General features: G+C 39.4%; 1 protein-coding gene across 4 annotated transcripts in view; it reads left to right on the forward strand.

Moving 5' to 3' along the window:
- Nucleotides 1-26,890, forward strand: part of LOC120536074 (rab-like protein 6) — a 126,241-nt gene that overhangs the window by 70,957 nt on the left and 28,394 nt on the right. For all 4 annotated transcript variants that reach the window (XM_039764426.1, XM_039764425.1, XM_039764427.1 and 1 more), the window contains 2 exons: nucleotides 2,522-2,625; nucleotides 6,974-7,347. In XM_039764426.1, coding sequence (XP_039620360.1) covers nucleotides 2,522-2,625; nucleotides 6,974-7,347 — 478 coding nt within the window. The remainder of the gene's footprint in view (nucleotides 1-2,521; nucleotides 2,626-6,973; nucleotides 7,348-26,890) is intronic.

A 26,890-nucleotide genomic window follows, 5' to 3' on the forward strand; every position in this document is an offset into this window, starting at 1 on the left:
AGAAATTTCAAAACTGGGTTTCTAAATTTTATTGGAATATACCAAGCATGTTTGTGTGTTATATAGTGATAGTTCATGTGTAACTTTATTTTGGTTTTAAGATTTTTCTTCATTATTATAATATTCACTTTCTAGGTGTTCTAATTGTTTATGTAATTTTTTTTCCTAATGACCACGCTAATGGGTCAGTTTTACCATGGAAGGGTGTGATAGTGACCGTATTGTTATCTTCAGACTCTTTACTAGATACAGTGAATTCAGAAAGTACAGTAAATCCTTGCTGTCCACAGATTCTGTTCCTGTGGATTTCCTTATCTGCTATCTGCTACACCCAACAGTTTAGTTGCAGATATTTGTGCAGAAAAACAAAATTCAAGAAGCCTATTGTGTAACTGAGATCCTTGAGATTAAGCAGTAAAATGGACTGTGCTACCCTTAGATGTGAGGATTTGCATGCGCGCTACACTGGATGGTTCAAAGTGTGTGTTCCTGCTTCCAACAGGTATGGGAAAGCTGTTGAACCTCATTTGTGATAGGAATAGGGGCTTGCAGTTGTTCCCTATGACCAAGGAATTCCCAGTTGTGTGGGTCATAAAAGTCCCCACCCTTTATAAACACTTCCCTTCACTACTACCAGTAGGATGGTTCAGTGAGGTCCTCGGATCAGGCCCCTGCTGCAGTCGCTTGTGGCCTTTTGCAGATCGTTTACAAAAAAACTATAAAGGAAACACAAGTCATAAGAAGGGTGATCTTGCAGAAGATAGACAGATACTTTATTAATCTCAAGGGGAAATTCACATACTCCAGCAGCAGCATACTGATAGATTAAAAAAAAAAAAATTAAAGAGTGATAAGAATGTAGGTATAACTGACAGTTACTTTGTATAATGTTAACGTACCTCTACCCCTCTAGTGTGGGGTCTCCTCAGTCAAAGTTTTCAAAAATGAATCTGGTCCCTTAGCTGCAACATCAGGTGGCCCCACCTCCTTGGGCACCACGCACAGGAGACAGGAGGGCAGATAACAATTCAAACTACTATTAACATCATACACAATTAAGATGTTAAGATTTGCACTGGGTGTGACGAGAATGGATAGGATTAGAAATGAGTACATTAGAGGGTCAGCTCAAGTTGGATGGTTGGGAGACAAAGTCAGAGAGGCGAGATTGCGTTGATTTGGTCATGTGCAGAGGAGAGATGCTGGGTATATTGGGAGAAGGATATTAAGGATAGAGCTGACAGAAAAGAGGAAGGCCTAAGAGAAGGTTTATGGATGTGGTTAGAGAGGACACACAGGTGATGGGTATAACGGAACAAGATGCAGAGGACAGAAAGATATGGAAGAAGATGATCTGCTGTGGCAACCCCTAATGGGAGCAGCCAGAAGATTAGCATCTTACACAATTATAAAATAATTAATAAACAACAAAATAATATAATACCACAATGGTAAAATATTACCCAGAACAGACAGAATATGTAGTACAACTTTATACATATTTAAATAATGACACAAATACTGAATGGATTTGAGGGGAAGACTCTGGCAGTAACATAACGCTTACTGTGTCCATAATGGTTTTCTCTGGTATGCTGGATTCTTCCCACAACCCAAAGATGTGCAAATTAGGTTGACTGGAGACTTTTAAGTTTGCCTTCCTTGAGGGTGTGCAGGCTTAATGTGCCATTTAATAGACTCGTATCCCACCAGGAGTCAATTTCTATCTTACACCTGATAAAGCCAGTTGGATTCTGCCTCCTTACGGTTTAAAAAAGTGAGCTCAGAAAATGGATAGATGGATGTTTTAAATCTTTAGTGTATGTGTTAGAAACACCTAAACCCATGTAGCTGATGTTTCAGTTCAAAGTGTCTGGTACTTAATGTAATCTTCTCAAATCTGCTTAATCCAGTTTTGGGAAAAGTGAAGCCCGTCATGGTGTCACCAGGTGTAAGGCAGGGGTCCATAGTGGTTTTGATATTTTTGCAATGAGGGGGCTTTAGCATGTGCGATTGCTCACTCATGCAACCCAGTAAGAATGAACTGACAGCTTTTTGGTCAACAGTCCAACACCTTGCAAGTCATCATGGATTCCCCACATCAGGTGGGTGCCATGAGATTATTGTTAAAACCTATCGTGTCAGGGTGTTGTGCATATTTTATTTCTACTGCTGCCTTGTCTCTTTATCACTTCATGTTTAAGGAATATCAAGTTTGCAGTCAGAAGGTGGAATGGAGAGGCTGGTGGTGTGTGTGTTGCCTTTTACACTTTTGTTGATTCTCAAGGTTGACAATCTCTTCCTGGAGTCAGATTTCAGTTAAATATTAAGTGAGTCCTGTTCAACACTTACTGCGACTCATAGAATGGGTCACCTGGGCCTCTCCTGATGCCCAACACTCTGTGCATTATTCATGTTGCCTGAGTGCCTGGCCTGCATCAGTATCAGTTTGCCAGGCCTGGTTACAGGCCCCTGCCCGCACAGCTCCAACCTTATACCTCATTTTCATTTACTCTGACAGAGGGAGACGTTACTGCGGCAGCTGGAGACCAATCAGTTAGACATTGATGCGACCTTGGAAGAGCTGACAGTGCAGCAGGAGACGGAGGACCAGAACTACGACATGTACGTGTAGCAACACTTGCACGTTGTTTCTTTTATTCCTGTGATAATACATTAAATGTTCAATCCCTTAACAAGTCATTAATGCATGAATGTGAATGTCCTCGATGGAATAAATTACAGAGCTGAATTTCTTTAAAGGTGTAATGACACACATATATTTTTCTACAACTTGTTATAAGGCATAAGTGAAACTCCTTAATAGAATATTGAATTAACAGAATTTCTCAGTAATGTACTAATATATATGAAGGCAGCTGCAATAAAGACGACCGTTGTAGTAATGCATGAATTGGACCTTTATAACATGGTGACACAAATGTGACTCTCTCTGACATGCACAGGTGCACACTTGTGACATTTTAATATTATATTATTACTTGAACATAACTTATAACACATAAATAACATTCCCACTGACCATGGTAATAACACCTGAAAGTAGCTCTTAAGTATTTCAGTTTGCATTGGAATTATAAAAAATTAACAATGTGATGCTCTTCAAATTTGTAGTAATGTTTCAGTGAGATTCTGCTTTGCAGTATTAAAAGACAGATGTGCATGAGCTTTGTAATAATACTTGAAAGCAGTTCTCCTTACAATGATTTATAATTTAATGCAACATTTTCTCGTGTCATAACATACACATTAATGCTCCATATCTCACTTTTAACATCCTAATTAAAAACTATCTTCCATGTTATAGTAACTTACAAGTGTTTGTCTTTCTATAATGATGTAATAACAGATGCATGTGGCTTTTATTAATGTCATAATAAATTCATCATTGCATCTCTAGTACATAAATGCATTTCTTTCATGTTATAATGGCATCTTTATCCTTGATGTTGCAATAGCACATTCATTTTGCTTTTTTGCTTTCTCGTATACAAAGTATAGGGAAAGTATTGGAATCGTCCAAAAGTTCGATTTTGATGAATCTCGATATTTTAGACCTCCTGGAGTCCGAAAATACCATTTCTGGAATTCTGCCTGTCTGTGTGTGTCAGTGTGTATGTAAACCTGATAACTTGAGTACACTTTCACTTAGATCAACCAAATTTTGCATACAAGTATTAGGTACAAAATGTAGATTTCTCTCAACTTTTGAGCAATTTATGCTAATCGGAAGTGGTACTTTACCTGAAATGTTTCCACAAAAACATAAAAAATTTGATAATTTCGCATCATATTATGATAAAGCACCACATTCTAAGAAACATTTGTCTCTTTGCATTTTTTTGAAAAACGACCGATTTTCGAGATGAGCACAATTTTCCATTTGACGTTCAGATGGTAATAGATGCACATTCGAGTTTTTGCTTCACTTAAACAAAATTTTGTGTACCAGTATTACATTACACACATTACTAATGTCCCTTGCAATTTTTGACCCACTTCCGCTTTTTGAAAGTGGTAATTTACCTGAATTGTTCACCAAGATAAAATCATCATGGCAAATTTTGTATTCATGCAGCTGCAGAGTCCGATTTATTCCACTTTGCTTTTATAATAATTGTTTAATATATGATTAATTTGATTTGATTTGTTGTTGATTGTTCTTTTAATGTACATAATATGAAAATATAACCATTGTCTTGTGGTTTACTCCTCAAATATCCATCCCCATATATGAGTATACGAGAAAGTTGAGGAGAGACCACTCCCAATTTTTAATGTTTCTTTTAGTGGTGTAATATCACATTCATTTCTTAAACAAAAGAAATGAATGTGCTATTACAACACTAAAAACATTGTATTAACACATTTTCTTTTTTAATGGAGTAATAACACATTAATGCTGCTCATTTTTGTGATTACATAGGAATGAGTCAGTCTAATGTTCTAAATAACGTTTGAATGCAACTTTCTGTGATGTAACTGCACAGGCCCGGAGTACTTTAATGTTTTGATGATACGCTGATTCATCACTTCTTAAATGACATAAGCAAGTCTTTTTAATGTTTAAATAACACACATATGCCATTTTCTGTAATGTTGTAGCAACAACTACATTTATTTATATATTATGTAGCACATTTTCATACAATGTAGCTCAAAGTGCTTTACATGATGAAGAAAGACCAAATAAATAAGAATTAAAATTAGGGAACACTAATTAACATAGAATAAAAGTAAGGTCCGATGGCCAGGGTAGACAGAAAAAAATAAAAAATAAAGCACTCCAGACAGCTGGAGAAAAAAAATAAATGAATAAAAAGCACAAGTGTCTTTCTCTGTATTGTCATATTAAGGTACAAATTGACCCCAATATCATCACTGTGTTAATAATAATAAGTTGCATTTATAGAGCATATTTCATGTAAATCTTTAATGTTGTTAAAGCTCACACTTGTCTCTCTTTAATGTAGTAGAACTTTATATGTCACTCTGCTATCGTCATAACACATGCATGTGTTTCTTTGTATTCTTCTAAAGAAATGCAGCCCACCGTTCAGTTCAGTTCCATTCCATTTACTTTTTGTATAGCGCTCTTCACCAAGTGCAGTTTTATGGTGCTGTAACAAGTTCACGGGTAAATTAAATTGCCAGCTTTATTAATTACATAATGAGTACTCATGATGATAATCAGAACACTTGAATATGTTTGTTGTTAATGTTAACTCTTAAATAGTACGGTCACTAATGGTGTGTGTCCTTAATTCCGTGATGTCACCTGAACTTTGTAACTATGCACAAATGCACGGACATGGCAGAGTAATAACATCTGAACCTGAGTCAAGTGCAGTGTTTGGGTGTGTCTTAAGCCTGAATGTCGCTGTGCGTATCCCTTAATTGAACACAAGAAATCTGGCAGACAAGAGACACCATTCAATCCGTCAATCCTGTTTGTTTAGCTGATAGCTAAACTGTTCCCAACATTTTGTCTTAGAAGTTGTCAAGGTTTCTGCTTCAACTTCATGTCCTAGTCATTTTTTCCAGAGTCCCACAACTCTCTGCATAAAGGAGGGCTTTCTGGCTTCAGTTTTAAATGCACTTCCTCTTAATATCCACTGATGTCCTCAAGTATGAGATTCACCCTTAAGCTAAAAGAATGTTGCTGGATCTGCTTTATCAATGCCCCTGAGGATTTTGAAGACCAAGATGGGGTCCTCATGCTGTCTTCTCTACCCTGAGACCAAATACTGTCGCAGTAGGACATGTCCCCGAAGTCCCATGATGCACTTGGTTGCTCTCCTCTGCACAGCTTCTGTGCATTGCTTAGTCGATGAAAATGTTGCATCAACATAAACCCAATGAATCCTTTTCAGAGAGTGTCTCCCGCCTTGTATTTATAATTAATGTTCCTTTTGCCCACCTGTAGCAGTTGGCACTTTTCTACATTAAACTGCATTTTTTAGGTGGTCGCTCAGTTCTGGGGCTTGTCCATTTTGTATTTGTTGGTGTCTGCCATCCCTCCAATTTTAGTGTAATCTGCAGATTTCACAATCTTGCTATCTACACCAGTGCACTTATATGAGAAAGTAATTGGGTAGGATTAGCAAGCTTTGTTGGGCTGGAATGGCCTGTTGTTGTCAAACTTGTTCTGGAGTTCTAGTAACTCTGTACCTGCTATTGCCATGTGGCTGGAATGCCACTCATGTCCCTGTTAACCCATTCATGACTCGTCCATTTCTCTGTTTAAATTGGGCTCCCGCCAAGATTTTGCTTTGTGCTTTCCTTAGGATTCCTTTTGAGTGTTTATTATAACTACCGTAAATACTCGCATATAAGTCAGGTCTTGAAGCCCGAAAAATCGATCATAAAATCAGACCCTGACTTATATGCCCGTTCAGAAATAAGACACTTAGAATTTTTTTTTTTTTTTTTTAAAACTTTGTCTTGCTTCCTCCAATCTCACACCAGTTTCTCAGACACATTGAATTTTGTTGCAGCAGTGTAGTTACCAATTTCTTTCGCCACTTTAACGACGTTTAATTTAAAACCAGCTTCATATTTTCTTCTGATTGAACGCTCCATCGTAGATAAGGGATGCTCTTACGATAACGGTGTATGAGGTTGTGAGATACAAAAAAACACAAAACAGTGCAAACGTCGCTTCGGAATAGTTTGGGTATTACTGACCGTGTGGTCACGTTGGCACAATACATAGAAAAGAACAGGCAGTGTGCTCTGTGGTTACCCTTTCAGATGCGCGTTAACTTATCTCTGGGACTAATAGTGTGAGTTTTCCGCATTCGACTTATACAACCGACATTATAAAATACCAGAAATGATACGGGTAAATCAAGCCCCGACTTATAAACGCAAGTATATACAGTATGGACTGACCAGTTCCTTAGCTATTTTTTGCACTCATTTCTTTTTTGTTTTCTTCTTCTCCCTCTAGATTTTTAGAGATGATGGAGGCTCGCAACCGGGGCTACAGCTCACCAGTGCCAGCCAATGGACAAAGCCCATCATCTGGCTCACAGTCTCCCATTGTCCCAGCCAGTGGTGCCTCTACCGGAAGTTCTAGTCCTGGCACGCCCCAGCCTGTAGCCCCCTCCCAAGCAACCCTGTCTCTGGCACCTTCTCCTTCTCCCCCACCATCAAGTGCTCCACCACCACCACCGCCGCCACCACCAGCTCTTCCTGCTGAGGAGCCTGCCCCTGCTGTGGCTGCGCCCACTCCTGTCGCTCCCACTCCTCAAAAACGGGGCATTATTGCCCGCCTGTTTGGAGGCTCCTCTACGCCAGAGGTGGCTAACTCTGCTAAACCAGGTGAGTGTTGAAGTTCTCTCCCTTTTATGTTAAGATTTCCAATCTGACATGCTCTCCTCCCAGTTTTCCAGGCGATATATCTTATTGCAATCTGAGGAGCATATTTCTTGTGCTTCATTGTGAAGAATATAATCAAGGACTGACTGATATTTTTCACCCCTAATACATTTTCAAATAATTACACCAAGTCTCCATTCTGAATGGTGGTCATAATGCCAAACACTTGAATTTAATTTCTTTATATACTCCCACACACATTAGCTGTGTTACTTACCTTCACACTGGGCATTTGCTAAGACAAAGGGACTCTGTTATTGTGCCATCCGTTAATCAGATGTACCAGAAATTCTATGTTATACTTTTTTTGTATACAATATTTGTATTTTTTTTAACCTTCATCTACTATTATTAGTTCACTGGAGCTCCTTTCTTTTGAACATGCCACATACACTTGCACGTGAGTAAAACATTCCTGCCATAGATCAAGTCCTGCTTTTCCTGCTGACTCACCTTGGGCTCTGTTGATGGTAATTGTAAAACACAATTTCACAGGAAACTGTACATTATTATTACAGAAAATTAAAAAACACGTCTGCTATTTTATTTATTTATAACATCACCAAACTTTCAGTCAAATCAGTTTTTTTTAATTTTAGCGTACTTTTTGTTTTTTTTGTGTTTGGAGTTGTTGTTACCCCTAAATATTCAAATATCGAAATGTCCTTTCTTAATGCATAACCTCTGCCTTAGAAGAAGAAACCTGCCAAATTTCAACTTTTTAAACTAAATGGAAACCGTAGTGTTGTTTTAGATGATGAGTGTGCAAGTCCGTCAATTCAGCCTTACCATTTTATATATTGCAAGAAATAACCGGGTCACCAGACAACTCAGAGAAGCCAAGAAAGGCTGAGGTTACCACCCTGGTAACCCTGTTTAATTACAAAAACTTGAGAAGACAGGCAATAATGGTTCGAACAAAAAACGGTAGACGTCAAAATACTGTAAGATCTCTGCCCTGGATAAGGCAGTTTGGCATCTGACACTGCCTTCTGGGAGTGAGCTAGCTTTATATTCTGGGGACTGGAAGGGGTGGGGTTACTAGGATGGTGGGTGGAGTCAGTCTTCACTTTTGGGTACTTTTTCTTGGTTGTGTAGGAGGAAGGAGAAGATGAGATTAGTGCCGACACCCCCTCACGTTCTAGGGTGGTATTGCTTTTCAGAGCCAAAAATATGTCTATATATAGATCAGGGGTCCCCAACTATGGTCTTGGAGGGCCCCAGTGGCTGCAGGTTTTCATTCTAACCATTTTCTTAATTAGTAACCTGTTTTTGCTCCTAATTAACTTCTTTTGAATTCATTTTAATTGACCTGCTCTGGAAGACTCAGACCCCTTAATTGTTTCTTTTTCCTTAATTAGCAGCCAAACGATAATGAGATACAAAATGAACCAAAACATGACCAGCAAACTTTGTCCATCATACAGTATCTGAAAATAAAGAAGGATGAAGGTTTCAAGAATGCTGATCTACTCAGGGCCTTAAAACATTTGACCAGAGCTCTTAGAAAAGAGAGAATCAACAATTTCCAAAATGTCTGCTATTACATGGAGAGAGCAACAACAAACCATGGAATTTAAGAACGGGTTTCTTTAACAACAAGAATCAGCATCTAATGAAGCAACTGGTTGGAGTTTGAGGCCCTGACTTAGTTGGTCTCCTGTTGGCTCACTCACTTCAAATTTAATTTCTGTTTGGGTGCCATTTAAGGACAGAAATGAAGAAATTCAGGGAAACAAATCTTAAAAAAACAAGTCATTTAAAATTATTTCTAAAGAAGTTAGTTAGTAGCAAAAACGGGCCACTAATAAAGAAAAAGGTTAGAATGAAAACCTGGGACCCTCCAGGACCAGAGTTGGGACCCCTGATATAAATTGTAGCTATGTTTTGTGACTAGGGCAAAGTTTTGCTGTCATGCGTTCAGCAGATATAAAGATTTTAGACATTCTTAAGGACCACTTGACCGCTTTTGCGCTGACGAATGCCTCTCTCTGTTCCAAATTAATCTTCCCATCTTTGTTAGATACTTTGTAAAGCAGCTAGTTCTGATATTTACTGTGAAAGGTGCTGTTTTAAATTAGCCTCTGTATCCATTAAAATGTGGTGACAGCCCATTCTTTGTGCATTGGATCTGTTAGTTTGAGTTCAGCCGTAGCTCATAGCAGCAATTCATACTGTCCTCCAGTCTGGTTGTCTCACAATAGCTAGCAGCAGGAAAAAGTCAACCGCCATACTTTGTGACCGATCAGCCAACAGAAGCAAACAACTGGGACGCGTCTTCATCATGCTCTGAGTTCAGGGCTGCATGCTCTGACCATAAAGGAACACATCAATAAATCATACCAACTAAATTATCTGTTTAGAACCTTTTTTGGAACTTGGCAGCAGCTCATTAATGTGATCCTAAATTAAGCACCCCGGGCCTGTGAAGCATTATTTTTTTTTGGCCTATTTCATGCTTTAAAACTCCAGGATTGCATTTTGATTTTTCGTTAATCTTTTGACTTGTATTGATTACCATCTTATATTTGCAACATGTTCAGAATGTACAACATAGCCTCCCCAGTTGTCGTACCAATGATATCACAGACATCCTTATATTATTTTGTTTGTGTCAATCTGTGCTCGATATAAACAATGGTTGCCACAACTACTATATCCCTCCACAACAATAGCAAGGAAATCAGTGTTCCTGGTAGAGGTTTGGTCTTAGACTTGTCTTCAATTCTTCAGTGTGTCCAGTTATTGACTGTGGTATTGGGCGGTTTATTCAGTGCATACTTTGTTACTCACTGAAACTGCATTGTGACACTACCATTTTACACCTCCTTTTTCCTTCACTTCAACATAAGCCTCCTGATAAAATGAAAAGGCACATACAGCCTTGCAGTGACCAACAGAAACGGTCTCGCCGGCCTACATACTCATATCAATGTACAGAAGCAGAAACATCTACATCACGTCACGCCAGACCAACCAGCACAGGCAAGATGCCTTAGAGCAACAAAGACAAAGTATGACAGAGCGTCATTATCCGAAGATCAGTGGCACCAAGTCTCGCCCCTAGACAGTGAACAAAAAATTAATTCTACACACAACCTTTCTGAAGAGCAGCGGCAAACTGCCAGACAACAACATTACAACGGAAACACTACAGGGATTCCATAACACACTGACAACTCAAAACAAGATATTCCCTTTATATTACGGCGTAGGCTATTCCCCGTTTGTTTAGCATATTGTATGACTATCACCAAGTCACAACAACAAACGTTTAATAACGTCAGAGTTTACTTGCCAGGCCCTGTTTTTACCCATGGTCAGTTGTACACTACACTATATTGAAACCCGGGTTAAACATACAGGTACTTGCGGGTTACACACAGGTGATGGCTGCATGCGGCTAGAAATTTTTAAATATTTTGTTTATTTTAAATTTGGTCAGTGCAGTGATGATAGTTTGGCTGCCTTAAGGCTTCTGGGATCTGAGTTCTGCTAGCACCTGCCCAGTCAGTGTGTGACGTAGGTAACATTCTTCCTATTTTGTCCTTCTGCCACACACAAAGCACAAAATTGGTTGTAGGCCACCAATCAAACCCCACCAAAGGCCAGACCAGCCCTTATGTGAACTCTCGACCCATTAGATTGCCCACACCCCGGACCGCCATTTTCCAAGTTGAACTGACAGCCTTCCGGCCTGCAGAGGCATAGAAATTAGGTTATGGTTTTGTTAATAATCAACATCTCCAAATGTCTTGAAATTGATCAAAGACCTTTAGCCCTAGGATGAACAAAAGCAAAGGGTTTTTTTTTTGTTTTTTTTTTTTCTTTTCAATTTTATGAATTTATTCAAGAAAAATCTCACAAAGTTAAGGTTGGCTGAAAAATGCAAAAACCTAAAGCAACCAAATCCAACATTTCACAAACTAAAAGCAAAGGTCAAATCTAGGAACTCCAAATATCAAAGGAATCATAAGCAAAAAGAAAAGCATTGATACAGAAAACGCCCAGAACTACTCCACCTTCTGTTGCTTCATCTTTTATACAGTTGGGCAAACCAGTGTAGGGTTACACGGTACACCATTACAGAAAAATCAATTTTTAAAACAGCGCAGTTGCTGGCATTTCGTTAATTTCGTCACTGAAAGTAAATGGTAATTTTCAAGCATCTCACGGTAAGTCGTTTATTGGTGCAATTGTAACCAACTCCTGCACCGTTCTTCGATGAGATACACATATAACATCTAGCTTGATTCACCGGGGGAAACCAACCCCCATTCCTTCTTAAATGTATATTTGGATGCTGCATGGGGGAATCCCACTGCTCGTTGCATTGATTTAAGGAGTGCGGCGGAGCAGGGAGGAACGTGATTGTGCAACAGAACAGAGACGAGGTGAGTTATCTGGTATGTGCAAAGCTGTTATCAACTCTTAAGTCAAAATTTTTGTGCCAATCCAAAATTAATCTGGTCCCTTAGCTGCAACATGAGGTGGCCCCACCTCCTTGGGCACCACACACCGGAAACAGGGCAGATAACAATTAAAAGTACTGTTAACATCATACACAATTACAAAATAATTAATAAACAACAACATATCAAAATACCACAAAGGTAAAATATTACCCAGAACAGACATAATATATATATAGTACAACTTTGTAACGATTGTATCCGCTACACTTCACCAAGTTTACACTAAAAAAATTATACTGATGATTTGCAGGTCTACCTCAAACTGCCTTCAACCCCTTCCCACAGCTGCGAAAGATGATTTATAATAATAAAACTGATATTAACTACACCACACAGGGAAAAATGCAACAGCAAAAAACACTATTATTAATACATTTTTACAACACCCCCACTTCCAATATACTGTATACAATGAATACAAAGCATAAAACTATATATATCCACGAATTTTCCCCTCCGTCCTTTTGATTTAGTCTTTTTTCTGTTTTCCTATTTCCCCATAGTTCAGTTCCTTAGACATGCCAATCCCTGAATAAAAGATTTACGGCTCACACTGTGTTCGATCCCTTTCACGGTAACCTCAGCATATCCATAATGTTCGAGGTGGCCACCCCAGACTGCGATGGACTTGTAGTGCTCCCCGAAAACAAATCTTTCTCCTGGACTCAGATGGGTCATGTCCTTTCCTCACTCACCATAAAAACTCGGCTTGTCTTTTCTTCCTTCTCTTCATGCCTTTTCGCGCCCCTATTTAAATAGTGCGTCCGTTTCCATGGCACTCCTGGAAATCGCAAATGACAGACCTGTACCTCCCAAAAGGTCCTCTCTATCCAACCCGTCTATCATATTTTCCGTATTTTCAAATGACAATGGAATTTTACATAGAGAGAAGAAGAGAAAAATATATACATTTTTATGTGGCAATGCTACAACTTTATACATATTTTTGATGACAATAACGTTTATGCAACAAATTGTGTTTTCCGACAATTAGTATAGATGTTCGTATGCTACATTACCTAACAGCCACACTTCACAGAATACTGACTTACCTGTGCACTGCATTTCCCTTCTTATCCAATATGTTCTGTTAACCTGTTCATATTACACTTTGTATTACGCTTTGCTCGCCAGCCACTTCAGGTCTTTGCCGCTCGTGTTGTGAAGGGGGGGCTGAACGCACCCCAAGGAGACGCGGTCGCTCCTCCCAAACCCCCCTCTTAAATGGTGATACAATGGGAAACAAATATTTTTTTTTAAACCTCCTCTTTGCTCGAGCAGCTGCTGGCTTGCTGCTGCTGCCATGCCACATGATCTGCATCTCACATGGTGCTTCGAACATTTAAAAGCCTGTTTAGCAGCTGTCCTACTGTTTGTCTTTTTCCGGCCCCGGGTGTGGTTAAATCTTTTAGCACAGTGTCTCAACTCGCAGGATGTGAGTTCTTGATATTTTTTAGTTTAGAATTTCAAAACGGAATAAATAAATCTAACAACATCACATTAAAGTTTGATAAATTCGGAAAAGAATAACACCAAATGTGACATAAAACGTCACAGTTGCACTTTTAGGCTAAGGATTTTATATATATATAGTATATATAGATATATATATATATACATATATATATATATATATATATATATATATATATATATATATATATATATATATATATATATATATATATATATATATATATATATATACAGTATATATATATATATATATATATATATATATATATATATATATATATATATATATATATATATATATATATATATATATATATATACATATATATATATATATATATATATATATATATATATATATATATATATATATATATATATATATATATATATATATATATATATATATATATATATATATATATATATACACAGTCTTCTTTTTGTTTTAAAGAATGCTTCCTGCTGTATTTTAACCTCGTTTTTAAGGAGACTTTTTTCTATTGTTTTTAACCTCCACGTTTCACTTCTGATTTTATGGATTATTTATTGGAACTTTGGAGGCTGCACTTTAATTTGAACACCTTGTTTTGTTGATTGTTTAAATAAAAGCACTTTGCACTTTTTCACCATCCCCTTGCTTTGTTGTTACCGATGAGCTTAGCAGTGAGGCACATTACCGACAGTGTAGGGTTCAAGGGCTCCCCGACAACAGATGGGAGCATACAGCAAACCCGCATCGTCACAATGTGATTTTGTGTTTTTTCACGTAAATTTGAATTGATTGTTGAAAAAGTATGAAGGTGGTATGCGTATCCGGGACGTGGCTGATGCATACCTTTTGCCGAGAACGATGGTATCTACGATTGTGAAAAACAAAGACGTTATTAAAAAGTAAAGTGAGGTTAATTTTTCATTTATTTCATGTAATTGCTTTTGTATGTAATTACTTTAGTATTAAGCAGTGTTTCAATTATTTTATACAACCCCATCAATGTATAATATGCCAATAACAATATGATTTTTTTTCATGGGAACGGGTTACTCATTTTCCCATTATTTCTTATGGGAAAAATTAGTTTGGTATACGCCATTTTTGGTATAAGTCAAAGGATCTGGATCGGATTAAGGACGTATACCAAGGTACCACTGTGTGTGTATACCTGTATATACATACATATATATATATATCTATACTAATAAAAGGCAAAGCCCTCACTCACTCACTGACTCATCACTAATTCTCCAAGTTCCCGTGTAGGTAGAAGGCTGAAATTTGGCAGGCTCATTCCTAACAGCTTACTTACAAAAGTTGGACAGGTTTCATTTCGAAATTCTACGCGTAATGGTCATAACTGGAAGCTATTTTTCTACATATAATGTAATGGAGTTGAGCTCGAAAGCCGTGGGGGCGGAGTTTCGTGTGACATCATCACGCCCCACGTAATCACGTGAACTGACTGTCAACGCAGTACGTAGAAAACCAGGAAGAGCTCCAAAAACCGCTGAAGAAAACATGCATTATATAATTCAGAAGGCAGCGAAACAATAAGAAGCGAGCGAGTGACATATACAAGCATATTCATGAGTGCTGCTACTTGGGAAACAAAGCACGGTGTAAAACTAAACTTTAAATTAAGTTCATAGACAGGCTGCCGCTGGCGTTTGGCATGCCCACGGGTAATGCGGGATACAAGTTTAATGAGAGGACGCAGGATATAAACGAGAGTTTTGATCACTTTGTAACTAAGTTAAAATTGCAGGTGAGGGGCTGTGCTTATGCAGATTCCGAAAGACTGTGTTTGTGGGGGGATTGACAGTTAAGGTGGGTGGAGGAGTCACGTCATCATCTCCCCTCCCATTCATCTCATTTCACTCTGAGCTGTGCTCCGCAGCTAACGCAGTGTTACGACTTTGTGACGCTGCCACCAAATACTCACAGAAAAATCCGCAAGTTAATACACACACTGTGTCTAGAGTTTCTCCACACTGAATCCTCCAGGCACAACTTACAAAAGTACAAATGTGCTCCATAACGCGTTAAAAATCACACATTTAATCACAAGCAAAGGGGAACTTCTGTCAATGCATGATTTCCTGGTACACCTATTACATTGATCAGCGGTTCCTGATTCATTTTAGCCTCGCACACCCTTGGTTTGAGAAGAAGTTTGAAAAAATATGAGGTTAACACAGAAAAACAGATCACCAATTGAAGCTTTATGAATAATCCTCCTTCCATTTTATAATTTTTCCGCCACTAGCCATGATTAAATGAATGGTAAAAAAGTAAGAGCGAAGCGAGGGTGATTTATTCAGGCAGGCGACAGCTCAATAGCTCGAATTTGGATATAAGTAGCTTCTATTTAGTTGCCAGAAATATCAGTTTCAACAGTCTTTGTTACTTATGGGCCTATCTTCAAGAAATTTGGTACACAGGTTCCCAACGCTAACTGAATCCTACTTACGTACATATATACGTCCATAGTCTGCACCTCGGTCACCGTGTGAGGTGGCGTTGGGTCCCCCATCCCAACCCCTCCCACTTTGTTGGCTGCCTCCCTATATAAGGCCGTCCGTCGCTCCGGTCTCTACATTCCCTTCCTTGCTTCACCACGGGATTAACATCTCCCTACTGATAACTCAGCCTTTTTGTTTAATCCACGGCTTCTCCGCTGTTTTATTGTTTATTTATTACAATTATAGTTATTGTGTAGGTATTTTAGACTTACTTTACATTTCTCAGGTACCCATTTCCTTTATCGTTCCAACCCCCATTACCCTGTCTATCGAGATAATCACTATCGATCAAAGAACTGTCACTTACCGAGTGATTTCCATGCCCAGAGATGGCACCTACCTTTTCCATTCTCTTTGTTACATATTGCACGGCCATATCATGCTCACTCTTGATATCCGGAGGAACATTGTGTCTTATGTATTGAATGACTGGGACAGGTTCAATGTGTGGACTGATGACGTACAGGAGATAATTAGACTACACAGGAGCACTAGAAGAGTGAAATGCTTAAGCCCTTCACCTATGCATCTGCATGTGAGTTGATGGCTGCCACTGAATTGTTCGGTTGTCGCTTTCAAGTGTACCAAAATGGCCAAATATTTTACACCTTTCGAAACCGCCAATGCCTCTTAAACATCTTAGATTGACAGGTGACGATTTCAGTAGTGGACACTTTGATGTTTATGAATGTTTAAACTCTCAAAAGCTGGATGTGAAGTTATCAATGAAACCGGTTGTATACTTACAATGCTTGACAGATGCCAAATGTCACTTCAACACAAGTCTTACAAATACTGTCGTAATTGAAACAAACCATGAAATTCAAACCGATTATGACAGCAGCAATCCAAGCTGTGAGATTTGAAACAAGATTACTGTTCACATGGCCGACTGTACGCGTTACATGCTCAAGAGTAAGCTCAGCACAGCTTGGTCATATTACAACCGGAGGCCCGAACTCACAATGTGGTATACAAAGAGATCCTTAACAAATAATTATTGGTATATTAATCCTCAGTTTAAAAAGGTTTAATTTTCTTCTTAATAAAAATTTTAATGCAGTACTTCGCCGCCGCAAAGCGTGGGTATTTTGCTAGTATATATATATATATATATATATATATATATATATACACTAACCTAAAGGATTATTAGGAACACCTGTTCAATTTCTCATTAATGCAATTATCTAATCAACCAATCACATGGCAGTTGCTTCAATGCATTTAGGGTGTGGTCCTGGTCAAGACAATCTCCTCAACTCCAAACTGAATGTCAGAATGGCAAAGAAAGGTGATTTAAGCAATTTTGAGCTTGGCATGGTTGTTGGTGCCAGACGGGCCGGTCTGAGTATTTCACAATCTGCTCAGTTACTGGGATTTTCACGCACAACCATTTCTAGGGTTTACAAAGAATGGTGTGAAAAGGGAAAAACATCCAGTATGCGGCAGTCCTGTGGGCGAAAATGCCTTGTTTTATTTTTTTTATTTTTTTCTCCAGCCTTTGGAGTTTTTTTTGTTTTTTCTGTCCACCCTGGCCATCGGACCTTACTCTTATTCTATGTTAATTAATGTTGACTTATGTTTATTTTTTATTGTGTCTTCTATTTTTCTATTCATTTTGTAAAGCACTTTGAGCTACATTTTTTTGTATGAATATGTGCTATATAAATAAATGTTGATTGATTGATTGATTGTTGATGCTAGAGGTCAGAGGAGAATGGGCCGACTGATTCAAGCTGATAGAAGAGCAACTTTGACTGAAATAACCACTCATTACAACCGAGGTATGCAGCAAAGTATTTGTGAAGCCACAACACGCACAACCTTGAGGCGGATGGGTTACAACAGCAGAAGACCCCACCGGGTACCACTCATCTCCACTACAAATAGGAAAAAGAGGCTACAATTTGCATGAGCTCACCAAAATTGGACAGTTGAAGACTGGAAAAATGTTGCCTGGTCTGATGAGTCTTGATTTCTGTTGAGACATTCAAATGGTAGAGTCAGAATGTGGCGTAAACAGAATGAGAACGTGGATCCATCATGCCTTGTTACCACTGTGCAGGCTGGTGGTGGTGGTGTAATGGTGTGGGGGATGTTTTCTTGGCACACTTTAGGCCCCTTAGTGCCAATTGGGCATCGTTTAAATGCCACGGGCTACCTGAGCATTGTTTCTGACCATGTCCATCCCTTCATGACCATCTTGTACCCATCCTCTGATGGCTACTTCCAGCAGGATAATGCACCATGTCACAAAGCTCAAATCATTTCAAATTGGTTTCTTGAACATGACAATGAGTTCACTGTACTAAAATGGCCCCCGCAGTCACCAGATCTCGATCCAATAGAGCATCTTTGGGATGTGGTGGAACGGGAGCTTCGTGCCCTGGATGTGCATCCCACAAATCTCCATCAACTGCAAGATGCTATCCTATCAATATGGGCCAACATTTCTAAAGAATGCTTTCAGCACCTCGTTGAATCAATGCCACGTAGAATTAATGGAGTTCTGAAGGCGAAAGGGGGTCAAGCACCGTATTAGTATGGTGGTCCTAATAATCCTTTAGGTGAGTGTGTGTGTGTATATATGTATATAGTGTGTGTGTGTATATATATGTATATATGTGTGTGGGTATATATATATGTATATATGTGTGTATATGTATGTATATATATGTATGTATAGAGAGAGAGTATTCATGATTCATGCTGTTGTAAGTGACTATAATAACATCCCATACTAATATCGAGTCCTCTCACAAGTCACTACTTATTAAAATAATCTCCTTCCTTACTGTAACATGTGATGTTCTTACCTCGCCCTTATCATCATTTCATTAATGCTTTTATTCTTGCGAAATTTTCGCAAGTAAGATTTGCTAGTAACACTCTAAAAGGTTACTTTACAGTTCATTATGCTCTGTGTTCTTTATGATTCTCATTACTAGTAGTAAATTATTCAAGTCGGCCCTAGTGCTGGGTTTGTTTTCTAGTTTCTGACTTCTTTTTAACTTTGACTACATTGTGCCCTTTGAATTCTTGGTTGCCTGCTTGATTTTTATCTCCCAGTTTTGACCCTTTGCTATTTGGTCTAAAAAAAGCATCTCCTGGTCTTGTGATTCTCTCAGTAATTTGTAGACGCGGTGTGTCACTAAACAGACTTGCTGCTTTATCCAACACAAAGAGCCTTTTTAGATGCAGCTGCCTAGTTGTTAAGCTCCCTTGTCTCAGTGAGAGTTTGGTGCTGATGTTCATGAATTGCTTTCTGAGCAGACTATTGTTCGTACAGTACTTTGGTATTTTCATTTGTTTGATCGAGGTGTGTTCTGTTCTAATATTTCGTTTCCAAATAAAACAGTTAAAAGAAAATGGCCTTCTTAAATTAGCAGCTCCTTTTGACAACAGCAGTGTCTCGCCAAGCAGATGTCCAATATGGCAGTGACTGCAAAAGAAGTTCCATGGCTTTAATCAGCTGAGCTGCAGGCTATTGTGCTCCACTCGTTGCACAAGGAGTCAGAGGTTCAGATTGAATCTAGCTTAGTGTCAAGTGAGCTTTGTTTTAATGCCACAGCCAACCTGAGTACTGTTGCTGACCATGTCTGTCCCTTTATGACAGCAGTATCCACATCTGCTGATGACCCCTTCCAGCAGGTCACAAAGTTTAGATCATCTCAAAGTGGCTTCTTGAAAATGACAGTGAGTTCACTGAACTCAAATGGCCTCCACAGTCATCAGATTTCAATCCAGCAGAGCACCTTTGGGATGTGGTGGAACTGGAGAATCTCATCATGGATGTGCAGCCAACAAATCTGCAGCAACTGCGTGATACTGTCATGTCAATGTGTACCAAAATCCCTGAGGAATGTTTCCAGCTCCTTGTTGAATCTACGCCATGGAGAATTATAGCAGTTCTGAAGGCAAAAAGTGGTCCAACGAGGCGCCAACCCCTGGTCCGGCAGACAATTACAATTATTCAAGCCCAAAAACTGTCTCCCATGCGTACTTATGTGACAACTAATAGACGTTAATATCAGAACAGTCAAATTTGTTGCAGACATCAGGAGTTGGAAACGTGAATTCACTGAGACTCGTCCCTCATAAACCCGGTGCACAAAAGAATTACAGAAAACCAGAGGGGGGTTAAATGGAGGGGGATAGAACAGATTAAGGGGCTGGAAATCTCTGCTGATCCAGGATCAATCATTTTTAGAAATATCTGTCCACACAATCGCAAAGTAAAGACAGTGGAGGATGCCACAACTTATCAGCTGGCCAATAGGGGGCTGTGCCCATCAGCCGATAGTGCTGAACCTTCTGCTCTAACAGATTTACCTGGTGCCCTTTAGATGCTGGATTTCGGGGTGGCTGGGCAGGAGGGGCCCATATCTAGTGGTGGACGACTGCTGCTGTACGGTAAGTGAAGTGGTAGGGGAGGGCATGGAAGCAGAAGACCTGTGTGTGTGTGTGTGTGTGTTGTGGGGGTAATATGCGCTCTATTCTGCAGCTGAGGACTAACATCCAGTGGGTGAATCTGAGCCTGTAATGCAAGGAATCAGTGTTATGTACTTGGAGGGGGACAACCAACACTGGCTGCTACAGCTCCATGATGTCACACTGGTCTAGCAAAGTAGCATGTGGTGCTGGTGGGAAAAAAATGTTTGCTTAAGCTGGCTGCACAGTGATGACAAAGGTCACTGGCAAACCCAGCAAAGTTGTTACAAAAAAACACTTTGGTGAACTTCACCAATCAGTATTAGTGACCACTGGCTGAGAATGCAACACTTCATGTCACAAACCTTACGGTTTCCAGCCGCTGCCTGTTACACATAACGTTATATAGCACCATTCAAGAGTCTGCTCTATCTCAAGCTGCTGTACCCCTGTAGTCCAATTTAACTCCATGGTGTTATTGAGGAAAAGGTTCAAGTGACACTAAGTGTCACAAAGTGAGTCAGGGTGCTTATGGAAGTGGCAGTCTTTGGTGCTTTTCAGCCTCATGCTGACCTAACCGTCTTATATGTAGCATCTCACCATCCCTGGGTGCTTTATTGTCATTGTTACTCCAATGTGAAAAATGACTGCTAAAATGCCACTTGGTGTCACATAATGAATCACAAATGGAAATTAAACCGACAACCCTGTGATTTGCTGCCTGCCTGACAAAGAATTTTATATAGAACCTATAGCTGAAACACCCAGCATTGCCCGGGAGGAAAATAAAGTGGTGTTTTTTTTTTTTTGTTTTGTTTTTATTTGTTTGAGAAAAATATAATTAAAAATAAATTAGCAAACAATGAAGACTCACTAATGTGCTTGTCTTGCAGTCTTGTATGTATGTTATCATCCAGTTGACGCTCAAAACCGGCCAACTCAATTTAATTTCAAAAGCAACAGGGGAGCGGTGGTGCTCAAACATAAAGAATGGTGGCAGTCACCTCCAGTTTGCCCTCTGGTGGTTGTTCTAAGTGTCAACTGCAGGATAACCTGCATACAAGACCGCAAGACCACCTCTCGCCCTACCCAGAAGGGAATGGGATAGGGTTGATTTCACCCTACAGTATTTTTAGTCGACCAATGAGAAACACGTGTACCAAGTTTCATGAAAATCGGAAGTGATGCTGTAACATACATACATACACACACACACATTGACTTTTATATCTATATAGATTACAGTTTTTTACATCCCATTATTACTGTGCCGTGCTCAGTGATTACTAAAGTGTCACTCAATGCTGTATAGTCAGTCAGCAGTGCTTACTGAACTCACAATTTTTGTCATTGCCTGCGGTGATTTAGTAATTTTCTATATTGCCTTTCCATCACTAGGTGGCCTTTGTCACATTACGGTTGTTTCCACACTGCTAAAGTGATACCAAGTGTCACACAATGAGTCAAGATTGCGGATTGACTCTGCAACCTTCTGAAATCCAGAGCCGGAAGTTTACATTTATATAGCGCCTTTCCATAATAAACAGTCTCGGGAGAATGTTTTCTGGTTTCATGACTATTGTGAAAACTTGCTGCTAAATTAATACTTGGCGTTCGTAAACAGTAAGTTAGGGATGCAGAATGAAGCAACGTCTTAATGATTTCTTGAAGTTTTACTTTAAAAAAAAAATAATAATAAATCTGAAATGAAAGCGCATTATTTCAAAGTGTCTCTTTTTTTAAAAAAAGAGATCAACTGAGCCATCCCAGCAAGTGACGGGCCTCCACTTGGCGTGCGAGATGATTGCGTGCTGTGAATATTGATTTCAGTCGACCATAAATGCCCTCGCTGGAGCGTCCTGACATTCACAAGTGCGTGTCTGCCGTTTCTAGAGCCACCGCTGCTTCTGCATTGCAGCTCCCGTCAAGTGAGCAGTGAGTTATGTGCTCGAGTGTCCCACTTGAGGAGAACATTGATTTCTTTCTTTGATGAAGTCAGTGTTTAGTCATCCAAGCAACACTGTGCTATGCGGACTGAATGGCAAAACAACCCCCTGCTGCGGTGTACAGTGTGGGGCCTGGTGGCAAAGGGGAGTAAAAAGTCAACGTCTGAATTAGCGTAAGCTGCCCTAATTCAGGGTGCTCATAAGAAATGTAATGCTTTACTTCATGAGGTAGAAGAGCATAATACACAGGAGGAGATGTGTCAAATATTTGAAATATTAAAATATGTGCTTCAGTTTGAATGTTTCAAGTCTAAATATTCTTGATTGTAAAAGAAATTTGTCATTTTTCACCCTCTGATGGTAGTCCATGGAGGGCCATATCTCTAGTAAAGGATCAAAAATAACCTCTTATTCAGGATCAATGACCTTGAAATGATACCCCACACGCTTATGTTTGAAATTTGTCATTTTTAACTTTCTGGGGGTGGCTGTTAAAGGGGTAAGGCCACCAATGAAAAACCAAATATCAAAAATATGATTGTAGTTGTGGTCTGCAATAGCGTAATACAATACTCCTTATGCTTATATTATGGATCCCCATGTTGTTTTTTTGTGAAAAGGAGGATATTTGACCTTGCAGTCCTATTGTATCTGATTCACTTTTGGACATCAAGTGCCATTTTAGCAGTCAGTTTTTGTATTTCTCTCACTTGCCACATTTTTTTTTAAAAACGTTCTCTCAATACTATTAACTATGCCACCCAAAAAGAATTTTTCAATCTGTCATTTCCACTACATGACCTTCACAACTCTATGAGCTTGCTAGACATACCATTCTAAAACCAGGGCTGTCAGTATGGCGTATATCATCCCCATAACAGCCACCAGTCTTTTCTTTTGACAAGATTTCCCACATTCCACTGTGGGAATGTCTGCCCTAAAGAGTATTGGTGAGGTCAGGTACTGATGATGGAACAGAAGACTTCACTCACAATACTTACTCCAGTTCATCCTGAAGGAGTAGGAGTACATATAGTGCAGTAGTAGGGTTAAGGTCAGGGCTCAGTGCAGGCCACTCAAGTTCCCCCTTGTCCTTAAGGGATGTGGCTTTGTGCACAGGGATGCAGTCATGCTTGAAAAAGGGCCGTCACAAGTCAGAAAGTTCACAGCTGTCTAAAATGTCATTGTATGTTGTAGCATTAACAGTACCCTTCAGTAGTACCAAGGGCTAGACCAAGCACTGCCATCATCCACCCTCGACCAAACATTGCAGTAGGCACTGTTCAGACCTGACGATCCTATTCTCCTGACGTGTGATAATCCTTGATTCATCCATCAAACTGCCAAGTAGTGAAGAGTGATTTGTCACTTCAGAGAACACGTGTCCTGTGGAGACCAGTGTTTCTCAACCAGACCCCAACTTAGTTGGTCATGTGGCTTATGTTACATCTCATTTTTGGTTGGGTGCCATTTAAAGCAAAACAAATAAAATGAAGCAATTCAGAGGACTGAATCTTAAAAGTCAAGGCAATTAAAATGACGGAAAAAGAAGATAATTAGAAGCAGAAAACTGTTCACTAATTAAGAAAAGGGTTAGAATGAAAACCTGCAGCCACAGTAGCACTCCCAGACCAGAATGGGAGACCCCGGTTTTAGAGACTGTTGTGCATAAAAATCCCATTATATAAGCAGTTACAGAAATACAGAAGCGTCCCATCTGGCACCAACAGTCATACCTTAGTCCAAATCGCCAAGATGACAATTTTTCCCCCTTCTGGTGTTTGATGTCTATATTACCTGAAGCTCCTGGCCTGCATCTGCAGGATTTTATGTACAGTGGTACCTCTGGTCACGACCGTAATTCGTTCCAAAACTCTGGACGCGATCCGATTTGGCCGTGACCTGAACGTTATTTCTTTATAAGATTGTATGTAAATACAATTAATCCATTCCAGACCGTATGAACTGTAATGTAAATATATATTTTTTAAGCACAAAAATAGTTAATTATACCATAGAATGCACAGTGTAATAGTAAACTGAATGTAAAAACTTGAACAACAGAGAAAACTATCATTGTAAGAGTTTGCGCTAGACGCTTACGAACCGCTCACTGTAAACACTTTTTTTATGAGTTTTAAGCACAGGGAAAAAAAATTAAAAGCCACTTCTCTTGCGAAACTTTTCAAATCATCTTTTACTGGCTTTAAATTTCTCACCTTTGCCACTCGAAGAATGATTTTTTTTCAGCAAATCTCCATGAATCTTCCTGGCTTTCTCACACATGATCGCCTCACTTATGCTATCCCCTGCACGGTGCTTCTCATTCAGACACACTAGCAACGGTTTTTCCACCTCTTCCAGCACTTGAGGCCTCTGCTTGGTTAACACTGTAACTCCTTTTGCAACATCAGGTGCTTTGTTAAGCCCTGTATACGCAAACAAAAGAGAATGGGAAATCCTTGGCGGGTACGAACACGCGTAGGGGAACTGGCCGCCAGTGTTTTTATCCGTCACCAGAGCGTGTGGTCATGAACAGATGCAAAATTTTGGCAAACGTTTTGGTTGTGACCCGATTTGTATGTGTTCAGAAACGTTTGTGACCAGAGGTTCTACTGTATTGTGCTGCTGCCACAATTAGCTGATTAGACAATCATATGAATAAATAGATGTGTGTGTTTATATATGTATATACAGGAAGCAGAAACTCACTTAGCCGCTAATAACACAAGCGAGGCGAGCACGTCGGCAAAACGAAACCTCAGAAGACAAAGTCGCTTATCTGCTAATACAGAAGCAAAGCGAGCGCATTGGCAAAATGTTAGCCCTTTTACTTTTCCTCCTGCTGCTAATACACAAACGAGGCAAGCACGTCAGCAAAACAAAACCTCCTAGGAGAGAGATGCCCAGAGTAGCTCCATTCAATTACCTGACATCTCTACATTCCAGTTTTTTCTCTGACCATTTAAATAGCTTCTAAGACCCCGGGCTTTTTACAGCACAGGCTTACTTACACAGCTAGTGTCTATATACTGTATGTATATATAAATATACGCACACATTATACAGTTGTGCTTGAAAGTTTGTGAACCCTTTCTAGATTTCTGCATAAATATGACCTAAAACATCATCAGATTTTCACTCAAGTCCTAAAAGTAGATAAAGAGAAACCAGTTAAACAAGTGAGACACAAATATATTATACTTAGTCATTCATTTATTGAGGAAAATGATTGAATATTACATGTTTGTGAGTGGCAAAAGTATGTGAACCTCACGGATTAGCAGTTAGTTTGAAGGTGAGGTGTCAGGTGTTTTCAATCAATGGGATGCCAATCAGGTGTGAGTGGGCACCCTGTGTTATTTAAAGAACAGGATCTATCAAAGTCTGCTCTTCACAACACATGTTTGTGGAAGTGTATCATGGCACAAACAAAGGAGATTTCTGAGGACCTCACAAAAAGAGTTGTTGATGCTCATCAGGCTGGAAAAGGTTACAAGACCATCTCTAAAGAGTTTGGACTCCACCAATCCACAGTCAGACAGATTGTGTACAAATGGAGGAAATTCAAGACCATTGTGAACCTCCCCAGTAGTGGTCGGCCAACAATGATCACTCCAAGAGCAAGGCACACGTGTAATAGTCGGTGAGGTCACAAAGGACCCCAGGGTAACTTCTAAGCACCTGATGGCCTCTCTCACATTGGCTAATGTTCATGTTCATGAGTCCACCATCAGGAGAACACTGAACAACAATGGTGTGCATGGCAGGGTTGCAAGGAGAAAGCCACTGCTCTCCAAAAAAAAACATTACTGCTCGTCTGCAGTTTGCTTAAGATCACGTGGACAAACCAGAAGGCTATTGGAAGAATGTTTTGTGGATGGATGAGACCAAAATAGAACTTTTGGTTTAAATGAAAAGCGTTATGTTTGGAGAAAGGAAAACACTGCATTCCAGCATAAGAACCTTATCCCATCTGTGAAACATGGTGGTGGTGGTATCATGGTTTGGGCCTGTTGTGCTGCATCTGGGCCAGGACGACTTGCCTTCATTAATGGAACAATGAATTCTGAATCATATCAGAAATTCTAAAGGAAAATGTCAGGACATCTGTCCATGAACTGAATCTCAAGAGAAGGTGGGTCATGCAGCAAGACAACGACCCTAAGCACACAAGTCGTTCTACCAAAGAATGGTTAAAGAAGAATAAAGTGAATGTTTTGGAATAGCCAAGTCAAAGTCCCGACCTTAATCCAATCGAAATGTTGTGGAAGGACCTGAAGTGAGCAGTTCATGTGAGGAAACCCACCAACATCCCAGAGTTGAACCTGTTCTGTATGGAGGAATGGGCTCAAATTCCTCCAAGCCGGTGTGCAGGAATGATCAGAAGTTACCAGAAATGTTTAGTTGCAGTTATTGGGGGGGGTCACAGCAAATACTGAAAGCAAAGGTTCACATACTTTTGCCACTCTCAAATATGTAATATTAGATAATTTTCCTTAATAAATAAATGACCAAGTATAATATTTGTGTCATTTGTTTAACTGGTTTCTCTTTATGTACTTTTAGGACTTGAGTGAAAATCTGATGATGTTTTAGGTCATATTTATGCAGAAATATAGAAAATTCTAAAGG

The sequence above is a fragment of the Polypterus senegalus genome, chromosome 9 (assembly GCF_016835505.1).
Source record: "Polypterus senegalus isolate Bchr_013 chromosome 9, ASM1683550v1, whole genome shotgun sequence".
Taxonomy (NCBI): Eukaryota; Metazoa; Chordata; class Cladistia; order Polypteriformes; family Polypteridae; genus Polypterus; species Polypterus senegalus.